Below are 16,866 nucleotides of genomic sequence, written 5' to 3' on the forward strand. Positions count from 1 at the left end.
TATAAATGAAGCTGTTTGAATGCTAGAAATTTAGGTACTACAGAAAAAATTCATTGGGGGCAGAATTCTTGTATTGAGAGGGAATACCCAGATACAATCTGGTCCTATTGAGGTCTATGAAGTTTATTTCCAAGAAAGGCCCTAACTCTGTTAAGTGAAATGTGCATGTGTCATAAACCCCCATTTTTAAGAGAAAAGGGATAGTAGAGGATTTAGAAAAAGCAGGCCCCTCAGTCTTTTCCACTCTAAGTTGTTTTCTCCTAAAATGTTTTCTTACACAAAAAGAGAGAAATCTATTAAGGTTTTATTGTACATACTTGAATATAGGACATTTACTTAGGTCCAAAGTGTCTGCATGTTTCTTTCATTTTGCAAAAACGTACAGTCTTACATCAGTAACAGAAAAAAATGATTAAGTGTACAGGAAATTCCAGAAATTGTTTTCTTTCAAGAAATCCCTCTCCCTCATTGCTGGGATTTCTTTCCGGTTACAAACATACCTAAATAATTCACTTAAAATGTATAAAGTTTTAATAATCATCCAGAAACATGAATGGAAGCCATTCCATTATATCTCCTTTTCAGGTATGGGAGGACAGCTGTGCAGTTAACTTTCACAAAGAGCAAAGCAAACAGGAGACAAGAAAAACAGCTGGATAGAAAGAGTTCCCTAGATCTTCCAGCCAAATGAAACAAGTATGAAGGAAAATTATCCATTTCATATCAGCATGAGTGAAATGGGAAGGCATACTGATTTGCTAGGAGGCATTTTCCAAACAAAATCAAAACCAGATTACAAACTGTGTTATGCTTTTTTTTAAGGGATGCAAGTGCATTTTCTTTTACAGAATTGAACAGCATAGTCATGTTGGCAAGGGTGAGAACATTCCTGGTGAGGAGTCAGGGGAAGGGCCAGAAGAGAGAGAGAGAAGAAGAGAGAGAAGAAGGAAGAGACCAAGTCTTACCTGTTCCAGGTGGCGTTGGAGCAGGCCCGTCGCTGTTGTGTCCCCCGCTCATCCAAGGCTGCTGGCTCTCTCTTGCCCAGATCACTGAGGCTGGGCGAACTCATGAACTTCAACCTGCGAAGAGTCCTCATGGTCAAATGTGTTGTTTTGTGCGTGGCAGCTAGAGAAACACCATCCTTTTAACAACACACACGCACGCACGCAGCTGGAGCAGCAGCACCAATGCGAGCGGTTCTCCGTTTGCTGTTCAAAAATGAAACTTAAAAAAAAAACACAAAGGGGAAAAAAAACAAAAACAAAAAAGAAGAGAGAACCAGTCTCTACAGAACACACCTCCGCCAGCAAGAAAACAAACCTTTAATCAGATCAACCCTGACGTCACAAATGGTAGTTAATAATTTCTCTAGGTGTTTTTGTTTTTAAGCTGAACCTCTCAGTGCTGTTCTTTACATATTAGAAAAACCCTTTATAGTGGAATGTGTTTTAAAAAAAGTTTTCTGTCCTCTAAAAAGAGAGAGAGAGAGAGAAATATCGTCCAGTGTGCATGTTCCACCTGCTGTAGTAAAGGCTTCCTCATTCAGTGAATTAACTTCAGTTTTCCCCCGCCCTCTTCTCTTGTAATTGGAGACGTGGACTTAGGGGAGGGTGGAATCTACTTACTAAAGGTGACGTATGGGGATTTTAGAGGAAAGTTTCATAATTACAAATCCTTTGCCACATTACTGCATGCACTTTCTCTCTTTACTCCCCAAGCAAACAACAATTCTGCTGTGTTCTTAAGAAGCTAAACTGAAAGCATGAGATAAACCAGTTGAGAGAGATTGGAGTGTTAAAACACAAGGGTGCTTTAAAGTATTTTAGAAACTTAATGTTGATGTCCTATAAGATTTTGGGACATAACTTTTACAGTAAGGGATGTACTTAGGCTGAAAATTAACCAGAGATGAGGTTAAAAGAAAGGAAGGAAATTGGGAAGTGACAGACAGAAAGAAGGGAGAAAAAATAAATCACAATGAAGGCAGGCTGTAAGCTTTCCATGTATCTAGCAGTTTATTGTGCAAAACCTGGAATTGATGTATGACCCATGGATCCCAGCATCAAGGGACTTTTCATTCTCATTAAAAATATTATTCTGAAGCCATTTTCACTTGCCTCAGGAACTATGCAGACCCACATCTGTTCATTTCTCCGAAGCTCAGTGCTCTCCTATTTCATAAATATTTGACCATAAAACTGGTAAGTTCTACATCCCAAAACCAAGCCAGTGACTGGATTGTTTTAGGCTTGGCATAGCCTCTATTTCAAACAGAAGCTATTGTCATTTCCAGTTTTTAAAAGTCTATTTGAGATCTAAAACAGACCCCAAGGTACCAAAAATGGCCTTTAAATGTTTTTTAAAAAGCTATTTGGGTCCAAAATCAGGCCACAGGGCACCCAAAGTAGCTTCTAAATGACCCATAGTCCATCAGAAAGTTTTGCCGAATGCAGCTAGCCATTTTTATGCAATTTTTCCAACTGAGAGGGAATCAAAGGGGCTGTGCTGGGGATCCTGTAGGCAGCCTACTTTGTCCACTTCTCCAGTACACAGAATGATGTTTCCTGAGAATAGCCTTTCACTGAATCCGCAAAGAACAGTGTGGCCCTGCATATATGATATGCAATATTGCAATGTGCAACATGTTATTGGGGGGAATAGTTTATTTTGGTAGGTAAGCTGAAGACATATTGACAGGGTCTCTCTCTTGTTTCATACGCTAAAGATTAGCAAATACATCAGGTTGTTAGTTGTGCGCATTTGCAATAAATCTCACAAAGCCAGAGCAAGGAGTGTTGATATTTTAAATGATATTTATTTTATAGGACCAGGTATTTATACATATGTCTACTATTCATTATTAACAACTAGTCCATAATGCATTTCTTAACCAGATTTCAAAACTGAAATTTTCCCAAGGGGGCTTTCAATGGAGAACATAACCTGTTTATAATGGTTCATTTCAAAGCAAATCAGATTTTGACTATGTACTTTACATGCACCTCCCCCTTGACACATGCTGCACAGAAGTGCAACAGTTCAGGCTCCTTCATGGTAAACTCTCTTCAAAGCCATGCTGATTGGGATGATGTAGTCCAACACGTTTGGAGGACTGCTCTATAAGTGGAGTCACTCTTCCCAAATTGCCCCTATCTTTCAGCCTGAAGACTTTTCTTACATTACACAACACAGCAGGAATGCCTTCCCAGCCCTGGGGACCACATGCCTCTGGTGTTGACTGGGGACCACATGTCACACATTTTGCATTATAGACTGAAAGGACTTCCCTCATCCTACCTGCCATTCCTTATCTGTCACCAAGGTGTGATGCTCACACATACCCTGCTTTGCTACATGGAGGTTCCATTTTGTCATCATGATTAAAGAGTCATTCTCTGTGGGTTTGTGTTTAGTTTTTTTTCTTTTAAAACTGTGTGTTCCTAGAAACTGTAACACTAGGGCCACTGACTCAGATTAGTATAGATGGTAGTCATTGAGGCTGTTGGCTAAAAAGCGCTTCTGTGGAATTTTGTTTTTTAATGCCAAACTCCACCAGAAATATTCTAACTGTATCCGGATGTCGCTCTCTCTCACTCACGCATGGAAATTACTGAAGCAGCTGCTTCCTCCTCTACTGACAATTTTACTCTCACCAGGCCTGAGTAGCGGCTGATCTACATTGTACACCTTCCCCCTTATACAAAAGCAGTTAGTTACATAAACATTTTACACAGAAAACATAACTTGTGAGTTCAGACAGAACTGACTGTAATTGCCACAATCATGCTGATTGGAAAAAGGTCACTGAGCATAGAAACTGCACCTTGATGCTTGATTTTGTCCTAATGATGTAGTGAATATTACAGTGTCCAATAATTGGACTGTTTAAAATATATCAGACATAGGCCTTTACAAGGGTAAGCAGACAGAAAAGGGAACAGGGGTCCTGTATTTTTAACAATTGTACAATAAATAGTTCTGGGCCTTCTCTCCTTTCAACCAGGCTATCTTATGCCTGTCTAGCAACTTGGGAATAACTGTTTCCCACCTTCTTTTCTGTGTGTGTCATCTGAGTGCATATAGAAAAGTATACCTTGTTGCAGGAGCATCATCTAGTGGTCACAACCAACCACTGTAACTCCATTCAGGAAACATGAAATATTCTTGAGGAAGTCAAGGGGGACCTGTTGTGTTGCAATGTGCTCTCATCTCCTAAAAGTGGTGTTGCTGTTTGGAGTTCCAGATAACCCTTCCTCCTTCCTGGATATTCTTGTTAATAGGAGCTGGGATTTATAACTGCCCCATGTGATAAGATGCTGAACTGCAGCAGTTGACAACTCCTAAGTAGAATACTCTTCAGCTCTAGACTAATGGCACCCAGACCAGCTACCAGAACTTCCTGAAAGGGATTACTACTTGAGCCTTGTTTGGTCAGCAAGATCCTTCTGAGCTCTGATATCTGCCTTGATCCTTTGACTCTTCCTCCTGCTTGCTCCTTTACACTTTACACCCAACTACTGGCATTCTCCACAAGCTCCCAACTCAAGGTTGACTTCTGCCTGCTGCCTAGGGCTGACCCTTGACAACTATATGTTGTAAGGGAACTCAGGCAGGCGAAGTCACAGGCTCCTTTCTGTACTTCCCTTGGTTGTTCTGGTTTTCTTTTCCAATTGACACAACATTCAATGGTCCAGGAGCCCACTAAGCATGTTCAATCCATCAAAATGGACCTTTGTTTCTGCCATTTTGTTTCTCAGTGGACCCATTTCTTTTCCAGCTGTGTTAACACTACCCTCTCCCAAGTTTATTTCAGGAAGTAAAGGTGCAATTTGGCTTGAAAACTAGAACAGCTACCTCCCCCACAACAGGAATTCCATATAGGAGTGTAGCATAGCAGAGGAAGGGTGTATGACATGAGGCACACATCCTATACTACTAACATTACTAAGGATTCAATCACGCCAATTGCCCCCATATCTTTCTTCTTCCCAAATGGCATATTCAACATTCCATGGATCCTGAAGCACAACATACATGGTTGGCTTATTGAACTGTTTTGTTTTTCTTTCTGAACATTTTTTGTATAAACCTGGGCAGTCTCCTACATACTGTATGTAGAAACTCTGACTTGGTCAGATGGTGCCTCTGTTTCACAGCTTTGGCAACATATATTGTACCACCAAGTTTATTATCAGAAGGAATGAAATGGCTTTTATGCTTTAGCTAATCTGCACAGTGTGTGATGCTCAACTGATATATCAGAGAAAGCCATGCAGTAACAGCCAAAAAGGAAACACTGGAAACTCTTTGTTCACCTCAATGCTCTGTATTGTTCTTTAAGTTGCCTACCTTTGCAAAATGTTAATTGCTTCTCAAATACTTTGATCCTCATGTAGTACTGAAAGTACTACTGTCACATGCAAGTGTGTCTTTTAAACCCTTGCAACCAAATTGTGTTTCTTGTAGCCAGTAGCATCACTGGGGGGTGCAGTGGTGCGGCCTGCATCGGGTAACACGGAAGAAGATGGGTGACACCCGGTAGGGCCCTCCTCCTGCATGGGAGGCAAGTAGGCTCCTTAGTCGCGAATAGACTGCCACTACAGCTACCTTTACTACAGGGAAGGAGAAGGGGTTAGTGGGCCCTTTTTGGCCATGCCCCTTATCAGGTGACACTGGGGGAGAGGAAATGTCACTACTTGTAGCCAAATTATCTACATCCAATATTTTAATTTAATTATGGAAGAATCAGACAGCCATATTGCTGTATTTCTCTGTCACCCACTCTATCTCTGAATAATGTATGTAAAGCATGAGGAATATTGTAAAATAGGCTTGTAAGTAGTTGCTTGTAACAAGTAAGAATCCCCCCAAGGTAATAGTTTCGCTGAAGTTATTATTGCACCAGCCCCTTCAAAATCTAAAAAACACAGCATTAGTATCTGTGGATAAGAGAGGATACGAATGCTAGGAAATGTATTTGCAAGATTAAATCCACTTTAAGTACCCATGTATCCACAGAGGATACATTCCTAGACTGTAGAAACATGAAACCACAGATAATAGCAAATCCTACTGAAAGGAATGACTTTAAATGGAAGTTGACCATACAGTTGTGCTGGAGGACCTAGAGATTCCTAGAGATAATACCTTTCTAGGCATTTCTATGTCCTCCAGCATGATTCCATTGTCAATGTCCATCAGAGAAGCATGGCAGAGAATCGTGTCGGAGAACCTAGAAAATTTTTAGAGAGAAAAAAAATGTTTGGAAACAGGTAATGAAACTGTGCGTACTGGTTCCACAGATACACGGTTCATACCGTATTAAGATTATTTGATGATGTCTAGAGTTATACATATTGTCTTCTAAATTACACATATAATGCAAATTTGTATACATCAATTTTTCTTAATTACAGAGAGCAACATAATTACAGGTTTTGGCCAATGTCCATGGTCTAACTATTGAATATTCAAGCCAGGTCACCCTCCAACTTAGTTGTTACTACCCATTTTCTACACATACTCAAATCTATCTTTACAGCCATAAAGCTGCTGAATTTACAGTCATTATCGTAAATGTACAATCTAACCAAGCCTAAAACCGAAAGAAATATTCATATGCATATAGAAATATATATGCACAGGTTGAGTAACCCTATCTGGAATTCCAAAATCTAAAATTTTCCACATGGTGGATGAGATAGTGACACCTTTGCCTACTGATGGTTCAGTGTACACAAACTTTGTTTCATCCACAAAATTATTTAAAATGTTATGTATGCAATTATCTTCAGGCTATGTCTATTACATGTTTACAAAACATAAATGAATGTCATGTTTAGACTTGGGTCCCACCTTTTATGTATATGCAAACACTCCAAAATCCAAAAAAATCCAAAATCCAAAACACTTCTGGTCGCAAGCATTTCAGATAAGGGAGATTCAACCTGTATTTACATTACTACCAGATTTAAATTTAAAGCTTGCCACTGTAACATAAAGGATAAAGTATACAGACTGGAGGGCTGATCCCTGGAGTGAGGATAAAGCATGCAGCAAAGAGAGTGTGAGGATCCTCGCTTGTCATGCACAAATTGCTGGCATTAGAAGTAACAGTACAAATCAGTGTTGCTAAAATGCAAATTCTTCTCTGCTTTATGCCCCCCCCCCCAAAAAAAACCCCCAAAATCTCTGGATTCTTTCTTTCATTATCTATAAGACAGCTCCCTGGCTTGTTGTATTATGGAAACTAGCCCTTCTTAGTCTGAACTATCCCAAAGCATTGTTGCAAGAAGAAAGTTATTGTGGGATATAGGTGAAAAATTGCTGTTCAGATTTCAAACAAGAAAAGTTCCAGGTTGTATACTGAATAGATAATTACTACAAGGAGCCCTGGTGGCGCAGTGGTTAAATGCCTGTACTGCAATCACAACACTGTGGGTTTGATCCTGAGGGGCTTCAAGGTCAACTCAGCCTTCCATCCTTTTGTAGGTCGGTAAAATGAGTACCCAGCTTGATGAGGGTAATTGGCTTACACATTGAAAACTGCTTAGAGACTGTTTAATTCAGTATGAAGCAGTACAGAAATGTATATGCTATTGATACTGCTACCGTGTCTAGACTGGTCTGGAAAAACATCAAAAGTAAAATCTCACACTGCCATCTAGGTTATTACATCTAGGTACAAGTGTATCAAGTATGCTCATCCCTCCACATTTGTAGCTTTTACATTTGCGGATTTGATTATTCACAGATTTTATTAATACATTTTCGCTAGGAATATCTAGGTCCTCCAGAGCAACTCTATGGTCAACTTTAACCAAAGGTTGCACTGAAGGACCTAGAGAGCTCCTCGTGTGCAATTCTATGTCCAATGTCTGGCAGATATTGATCAGAGTTGCATTGGAGGACCAATAGATTCCTAGAGAGGTGTTCTCTCAGGTTTAAATATAGTGTTTTTTGTTACAGTGCACCTTTCATATGCAGCTTTCAGGATATCATAAAAGCTGCATGCTGGAAAAGGCAATCGTTCGTGTGCCACATTGTGCCGTGGGCATGAGCCTCACTGTTTTCAATAGGGCTCTGCAATACGCTGTATTTCCCTTACACGGGTGTGTGTGTGTCCAAGATAGATCCCCACGTAAGGGAAGGGTGCACTGTATTTGCAGTTTTTCCACATTCACAAGGGTCCTGTGCACCTAACCCTAGTGAATGTGGAGGGATGAGTTTACTGCCATATTTTAAATATTATGTTGAGACTATGAAATAAGAATCAAATACTCTTATCTCAATTATTGTATATACTCGACTATAAGTTGACCAGGTTTTGGGAGCATATTGGATTTGATATGATCCTTGCTTAAGTCAAGGGCAAAACTTAGGGACATGCAACAAAGGATCTAAATGATAAAGGAAAGGAGAACAATACCAAAGAATATACAAAATTCTGCGTAACAATTTTGGCTCACACTAAAAGCTGGATGGAAGAGAGAGCAGAGAGAGGTCAGTGCTTCCAGGATTGACTCTTGTGTTTCACCTGGGGATGGTTCTCTTTTTAATAAGAGTTAAAGTATAGTATTTATATTGACCCATGGATAAGTTGACCTAGGTTTTTGGGGTCAATTTTTTTACTCAAATTTCTAGACTTATCCATATGTATATACAGTAGTTCAGATGATTAGATAAACAGGAAATATGGAAATCAAACATGATAACATTTGAAAAACAGATGTGGAATGTCTGACATGTTTTGAGCATTTAAAGGATGGTCAGCAACAGACTTTGCTGAGAATTGTTGGGAGCAAATTAATTTCAGCTTGAACCAAACTTAGCGAGTATGACTGCCAAGGTTCCAAAGGATTAGGCCAAGTTCCTTTTCACCAAGTGAGTTCTAACAGAGGTCATGCAGATGTTGGACTGAGGGTCAGCATCGAGAATTGTCTGAAGGGCCTCACTTTGCCCACTCTGCAACACACTGTACTGAAGAGGTCCAATTGAGCTTCTGAGTAGAGATGCAGGTTCTGAGATCTATAGTAGGGGTGGACAACTGTGGAAGGCTAGGGAGTTGTGCTAGCTCCCAAAGTGAATATGGAGGCCTGCATCTCCTGCCATGCACGCTCACATAAAAAAACAAATGAAATCAACTTTTTTGCCTTCACATGTCCTCTAAGGGAAAAGGGACAAATATGGTGGAAATGCCTATCATGCCCCCAGAGGGGGCACCCCAATCTAAAGGGTGAAGATATCTTCTAGATAACAGAATAGAAGCTACTGGCATGCTTTGGGTTGAAGAAGAGTATGGTACTGCTTGTTACTTCAGGGTTAGATCTGGGAGAAACAAACAGAAAGAGAATAATAGAAGATGATTCTAAAAGAAATACAAAATAGGGCTCTCCATTCATTGTTGTTTCTAATATTTTAGTTCATTCCCATGAAGACCTGTGAAGAAAACTAAAACCTTGAAACATGATGTCAGACTTGTCCCTTAGCCTACATTTTAATTTTCCTTGGTCGAATTTGCACAAGGCCAGGAAAGATAACTAGACATAGGCATCAGTTAACCAAAGTGATATATGCTCCTATATGTTACATCTTTAATAGAAAATTTGAAATAAAATGGAAAGAACAGGGAGAGATTCCTGAACCACAAAAAAGAAAGCATAGGTTTAAAAAACACTGCAGAAATAATGCAGTTTGAGACCACTTTAACTGCCCTGGCTCAGTGCTAGGGAATCCTGGGAATTGTAGTTTATTGTGGCAACAGAGCTCTCTGACAGAGAAAGCTAAGTGTCTTACAAAACTTCAGTTCCCAGAATTCCCTAGCACTGAGCCAGGGCAGTTAGAGTGGTCTCAAACTGGATTATTTCTGCAGTGCATTTTGGACCATTGTGAACTTTCTTGATAGCTCTTGAAAGCTTCTTCTAAAATACATCCAGGGCTGCTGGTTTTTATTTTCACCCCCCCTCTACTTTTCTTGTGATTTCCATTTTGGTAGCCAAACTGGTAGATCCATGTTCGTTTCTTTGTTTTTAAACATGCTGGGGTAGTTCTATCTGCTTTCCCTTCTCTTTTGTTGTTACTGCATGGTCAGTAAGGGATTTTTGAGTTACTATTTACCTTGCCTGTAGACACATGTCTACAACAGAAGTGGTCAAGTAGAATTCCACTGTCTATTACCTCAAACTTTACTGCTATAAATCAATAGAAAAAAAATCTATTTCTCCAGCCCTACTTCACCAATGTCAATTCTGCTAAATTGTCAGAGGACAAGAAGAAAAATTGGCCAAGGCCGAGAATGCATAAAAAGTCTTTTTAAAACAAGCTTCTTTATCAGAGGTCTCATTAACTGAGGAATGCCTGTATAATTTTAATCTTGAACTCGGATTCACCTATTTGGTATATTCTGATTCCTAATATCTTGAATATTTTATTGTTGCTAATTTGATTTGTTATGCAAGATATGTTTAGCTCTGTTTTCATAATGTTTACTGTTAATCACCCAGAGTGCCTGCTTAGGACAAGAATGCCATAAGAACATCTGAAAATATGTTTCATTAACTGGATAAAACCCAGCAGCCAGGGAGTGTCATTCCATACTAATTTGGATGCAAAGCTATGCCAAAACCTTTAATTATTTCACATTAAAGGCTTTGGCTTTCCTTACTCATGTAGCTCCTGTACACATATCCATGGACAATCCTACAATGTAACTGGCACAGTGTAACTGGCATTTCTGGCCATGCTGCACACCTATCATATGCAAATGATGCCTATTGTTTTATTAAATTATTGAAACAAAAACCAGTCTCAGCTAGTGTTACTTTATCCTTTGAGGGTGATTCCACATCACTTTAGCAGCAGAAATTCATGTCAGCACTTAATGCCATTAACTGGGTCAACTTTAAGGTTGCAAAATACTGAGCAAACTTTGGGATTCTCTACTACTCATCCAGTATATTCCAAACTCAAATATGTGCCAGCTGCTTTCAGTCAGGAATAGGCACAAGCCTATTCTGTCAACAGAAGACTTCTCTTCTCCTGACTGACAGAAGAGATCTGATGACTGGGATCTATTGCCAATGAACCAAAAAGGTGGGGAAGGGATGGTGTGAGGGACAAGCCAAGTTAGTCAGATCCAAACCTCCTCCAGCCCAGGGACACACCCACAGGCAGCATGCGTATAGTCCTAAACCATTTCCAACATCATGGACTGGGGATTTGGATTTAGCACAGCTTCTGCTGGACTAGTGTCCACTGAGCTGTCCCTTTGTCATCTTCACCAGAGGTACAGATTCCATGGCTTCATCACCAGCAACCTTTCCTCACCCCCCTCCCCCTTTGTTTTATTTTCCATTTTGCTGGATGTCTTTGGCAGTGATTTGTGAACTTTGTGACGGCCCAATAAAGCTATTATGCTGATGAGGGTTTTAGCATTTACCTTTGGACACCATGGTTAGATACTATGTGCTTTTAAAAGATAATAGTAGATGGGGGAGGGGAACAAGTTTAATGTCTCTAGCCATGGAAATTGCACTACAACCGCAATGCAGTTGGCATTAGAAAAAGAAAAAATCCCTTTTCTAAGGACAAGTGCTGAATATCAGGGAGGCTGGTTAAAGTTGCTGTAAGGATCCAGAGAATTAAACCTACTTCCCTGCATAATGTGATCCCAATGAAAACTGTGAGCCCTCATACCTACTACTATTTTTTTTTTAACAAACTAGACATAATTCTTAACCATGCTATTAAACTTTAGAATCATGGTAGTAAAAGTTCTTGAAAACATAACAGCAACAACAAGAGGCTCAAGACCATTGTAATGCCTGGTTTGGTCCTGAGCCTTCTGTTATGTTGTTTTTAGCAGTCCGCACTATTCTGAAAGATTGCAACAGCCGTGTGGATATAATCTTCCATGCATGAACACAACTTTGAAAATGACATTTCTTTCTCAGTATATTTTGTTCTTTTTCTTTCAGGAAACAATCTTTCCTATTTTGTTTTCAATGAAGAACCATCTAACCATTAACAACAATGGACTGAAGCTTTTCCTTGTTGAAAATGCCTCCCTCTACTGGCTGGCTAAGGTGCAACTAAGGTAAAAACTAAAGGTATTCCCTGTTGACAAAGTTGTCAATCATGTCCAACCATAGGCAGTGATCATCTCCGTTACTAAGCCAAAGAGTCAGAATTGTCAGAGACTACTCTGGGATCATGTGGTCAGCATGATTGCACAGAACGCTGTTTACCTTCCCACCAGAGTGGTACCTATTTATCTACTTGCATTTGCATGCTTTTGAACTGCTAGGTTGGCAGAAGCTGGGACTAATGATGGGAGCTCGCCTCTTCATGCGGCACCCAGGCCTCGAACTGCCAACCTGCCGAGCTTGCAATCAACAAAGTCAGCATCTTAACCACTTGAGCCTGTTGCATTGCAACTAAGAGGCAATGCAATTATTTCATCTTTAAAAATGTGTAATGACAAGCAGACAGGTTTCAGTTGTTATAAGGCTCTCATCAATATTCAGTTTTTAAAATTATTTAATTAATTTTAATGATACTTAGTTTTAATCTCTGGGAATTAATTTTAACTTATCGATAATAAATTTGATATATGTACATATGTGTAGGTTTTATGAATTTTATGTTTTATGAATTTTAGTGGCATTGTGTGTGTGTATGTGTGTGTATATATATAGTATTTTATATCTTGGTTTATATTTGGGTCTATGACCATAAATAAATGATGATGATGATAATTATAAGCCCCTCATCACTGAAATGCAATAATTAATTTTTAATGTGCTATCTTGGTCCTATTTGATTATATTTTATTTATTGTATATTTAAATCAACTACCTTTCCCATCATAAGACCCCCAAAGCAACTTATACAATGCTCCTCTCTTTTAAAAGATAATAGTAGATGTTTTGTAGTAGCACAGTGCTGGCAGAGAGTATGAAACTTGAGATCGTCTGCGCATCTAAAAAACACACCCCGCAGGGGAGGGTTCTGTCCCTTCTATGTGCATGCTTCATATTAAGCCAGTCAGAGAGTGGGGCAAAGCGAAACCAGATTGAAAAAAAAGGGGCTCTGCAAGCAAACCAATTCATTCCCCTACTCCCGGATGGAAGAAAGAAAAGTCCCGCAGTCTGCAGCACAGTACCATAGGATAAGGAAGCCGCCATGTTGCCTAGGCAACCAGCTGTGCTGCAATGTAGCACAGGAGAAATAAAATAGCATGTATTATTATGGCGATAGCAGGCAGTGAGGAAGCAAAGTTAAGTTATTCTCTCACACCAAACATCTTTCACTGGGTGCTTCCTCATGAGGGAGACTGTAGATGTGCCCTACGACAAAGATGTGGACTGCATCCATTTTGGCAGAAATAGGTGTAAAATACAGACCTTGGGGGAAAAGTTACTTTTTAGTTGGGCAATTCCTAGAATCTCCCAGCTCATTGTGGCCAGTGCCCACATCACAGGGGATTCGGGGAGCTATAAGCCAAAATGGCAACCATCTCACATTCTTTTTAAAATGGTATAGTTCTCTTTAAAAGAAAGTGAAGAGGCAAAGGGGAACAAATTGCTACTCTTCCCATTTGTTTGTAGTTTAAAGGCAGCCCATTTTGTACACATGTATATGACACATGCTTCTATTCTTGGCCACACAGATCCTCATTTGGGCATTATCCTGTATACAGTGCAAAAGCAGGGGCCACACACTTTATCCTAGCACTCAACCTTGTCCCCCTATTCCTCTGACCATCTAATGGGGGAAAGAAGAATCTGTCCTTTGGCTGTAGGCTCTGCCAGTTATTTAGAACCCTGTCTAAGTTTCATATTAGCACTCCTGATCTTTTCCTATCAGGTAATTTATCTGAGGGTAGGGCCTAAATACCTTAAAAACATCAGGGGGTTATTCACACTGTGAAAATGATCCAGGATGAATCTGGGTTGAATCTCCATTGTTCACATGAATCCTGATTATATCTGATTAAGTTGGGGGGGGGGGGGCTTAAGAAAAACACTTAATCCAGGATGATCGATATCAATTTTTTCCTGAGTTTTTTAAAAGATCTGCATTGTCGGTTGTGTGAATAACTCTGTGAATAGAACTGAATAGACTTAGGATAATACGCTGCATGACTTGAACTTGTTCCAAACGCATTCGCATCACTGATTCCAGCTTTTTTCGAAGAATTCCAAGAGGGGAGACCTAAACCTGAATGGAGATGTGGCAGTCTAGTCTTTTCATCTTGTTGTTTTTGTTTTGTACCTTCAAGTCATTTCTGACTTTACTCTAAGGTTATCACAGGATTTTCTTGGCAAGATTAGTTCAGAGGGAGTCTGTCTTTGCCTTCCTGAGGCTATGACTTTCCTAAGGTCACCCAGTCAGTTTCCATGGCTGAGTAGGGATTTTAACTCTGGTCTCCAGAGTTGTAATCCATCATTCAAACTATGGCCTGGCACAGACAGGCCCTTTGTGGCACACCCATGATGTGCTAGGGTTGCTCGGGGGCAGGGCGGGCACACATCCCACAACCCTAGCAAGTCATGAGCGTGCTGCAGCTTCACGGCACCATCCAGATGGTATGCACAGCGATGACGTGCCAGCAGCACAGCATTCAAATGGGGCTGCACCGCTGGCACATCATTGCACCATCGCTGGTGCTTTGGCGTGGCACAAAATGGAGCCACTTCTGCACACTCCTTTCTTGCTGCGCAGCAGTGTCGCACAATTTGGTTGTTGCGGCGCTGCTGCAGAGCAAGGAGAGGCGCTTCCCCGACGCCTCTTTTTGGCGCTCTGGCTCCTTTTCATCTTAGGCATCCATAAAGCAAAGACAATGATACAGATTTTTTTTATTTTTAAATGTATTTTGGTAGATTGAAATGTACTGTACTTTGGGAAACTCCTCTCTCTCTCTCTCTCTCTCTTCACACACACACACACACATTATCTGGTTCTATGAGATTTTTGTACTTGTCCATATAAATGCAGTAAATACGAAGCTCATGAAATTAGAAATGGTTGTTCTGTTCCATTTCTCAGGATCTGACTAGCAGTCTCAGAGCTTTACTCTTCTTATTTCAGCTTCCAGAAGCAAAAAGAAAACAAAAGAGTGGGGAAACAGAACCAAAATTGGTTAAAGTGATTTTTATTGTTGTTGTTGTCTGACTCTTTTTATTAGATCCACCCATATGTACCCTTAAGGATCCACCCTGGCACAATAAAGTGTTATGGGGCCTCTCCCCAATCCTGCTAGACTGCAAAGACATTCTCTCTCAAATCTTAAGATCCGGTATTCTGGAGATCTGACATTACAGTATTGACCTTTTATGCAACACAAAGAATTAGTAAGTGGTCAACTTTTGCTAAACAAAAGAGTATTGATGCTATCTGAAAGGATCAGTTGCAAGCATCAGAAAATATTTATTTGCTTGCTAAGCACAGGATGACACATTAGAATGCCATGGAAATGAGACAGAAAGCAGTCTTGGATTACTGAAAGCATTTCTGTCTCAATAGAGCTATCCAGACTGGTTTCTACTGCCTTGACTCACCCAGCAACAAAATTCATTCCCAGCCCTGACGAGCTGAGGAACCCACTGCTTTCTTTCTACAAGGGGCATGTGAGCGTCAGATAACATAGATATAGCTGTGAAGTTTCAAGTGTTCCACTGAATACGAAAAACCAAATTTTATTAGTCTTAACAACTAAATTCATCAGGGTAGTTATCTATTTGTAGAAAACCTGTGGGAAATATGGAGTTTGGTCTATAGTCCTTCGGGCAACAAAGAATCTCTGTGTTGTTCCTTAGATTATAAAATATTCATCATCGTTTTAAAAATTAGATCTGCTTCACTGTTCAAGGCATTCATGCTAGAATGGACCAAAATAGTCTACTGAAATTCTGGTAGCAAAATATAGAATCCATTTTGCCTTTCTCTTGTGGGAAAAAAATTCCATGAGTTTTAAGGAAGTGGTGCTATCCATGATCAGTGGCAGTCACATTAATGCTAATGCTTTTTCACAGTTGCTGAAACTTTCACAACACCCTGACCTCATATTCTGGACATGGAGTGGATGGTGTGGTGGAAAATATTCCGTAAAATGGCATTACTTTTGTGTTGGGAGTGAAAAAGAAAATCTTCACAAATTCTCAAAAACTCTTCTCTGAGAAATATTGGCTCTGCTCTATTGTATCAGCAGTAAATGTTTACCCAGCCTAGTCTGAGAAAGATATCTTGGGCCCCTAAAGCAGGTCTGCTCAGTTCATGACCCATCATCCAATGGTGGGAGCCAGCCAACTTCTTGTGCAGTCCCAGGGAAACAGTCAACGCAGCAGGCTTATCAAATCCTGATGAGACTATGCTTCTGATAAGCGGTGTTCAGCATGACAGTTCACAAATCAGGCAGATTTGCCTGGCTTACTCAGGTGCAGCTGTTACACTATTGAGACATTTATGAAAACCATGCTGCCATCTTAGTTCTCACTTCTAATACAGGCTTATGCATGTTATTTTGCTGCCTTTAAGACACCATGCATTTTGCTGTTGTTTCTGTCTTGGGTGTGGGAAGGAAGATACGTGTTTCTCTGGACTGTAGCCCCTTCTCCTGTTCCAAAGGAAACAGATGTTCAGGCCACTCCAATGTCTCATCTGATCGAAGAGGGCTGCTTTCAGGCGAACAGAAACTGCCTGCCAACTGTTCAAATTGTCATGTGCAAATAGTATGGGAGCAGGTGGGGCACTCTGGTCCCTGAAGGATCTTCCTCAATAACCCAGACCCTCTAGGATTCTACTTTCCCAGACATCTGCCTGCACTGTTGATTGAGCTGGATGCCCCTGGGCAAATACAAAGCCCCT

General features: G+C 40.3%; 1 protein-coding gene across 3 annotated transcripts in view; it reads right to left on the reverse strand.

Moving 5' to 3' along the window:
* The window catches only part of LOC149312595 (proline-rich protein 5-like), a 91,829-nt gene that overhangs the window by 43,301 nt on the left and 31,662 nt on the right, over positions 1 to 16,866 (reverse strand). For 2 of the 3 annotated variants that reach the window (XM_089524941.1, XM_089524940.1), the window contains one exon: positions 966 to 1,079. In XM_089524941.1, coding sequence (XP_089381067.1) covers positions 966 to 1,069 — 104 coding nt within the window. In that variant the 5' untranslated portion in view covers positions 1,070 to 1,079. Of the gene's footprint in view, positions 1 to 965; positions 1,225 to 16,866 lie in introns of all 3 variants that reach the window. The other variant, XM_089524939.1, reaches the window with a different exon arrangement.

Source organism: Sceloporus occidentalis, unplaced genomic scaffold (assembly GCF_023333645.1).
Source record: "Sceloporus occidentalis isolate IW3139 unplaced genomic scaffold, rSceOcc1.0.p SCAF_5, whole genome shotgun sequence".
Taxonomy (NCBI): Eukaryota; Metazoa; Chordata; class Lepidosauria; order Squamata; family Phrynosomatidae; genus Sceloporus; species Sceloporus occidentalis.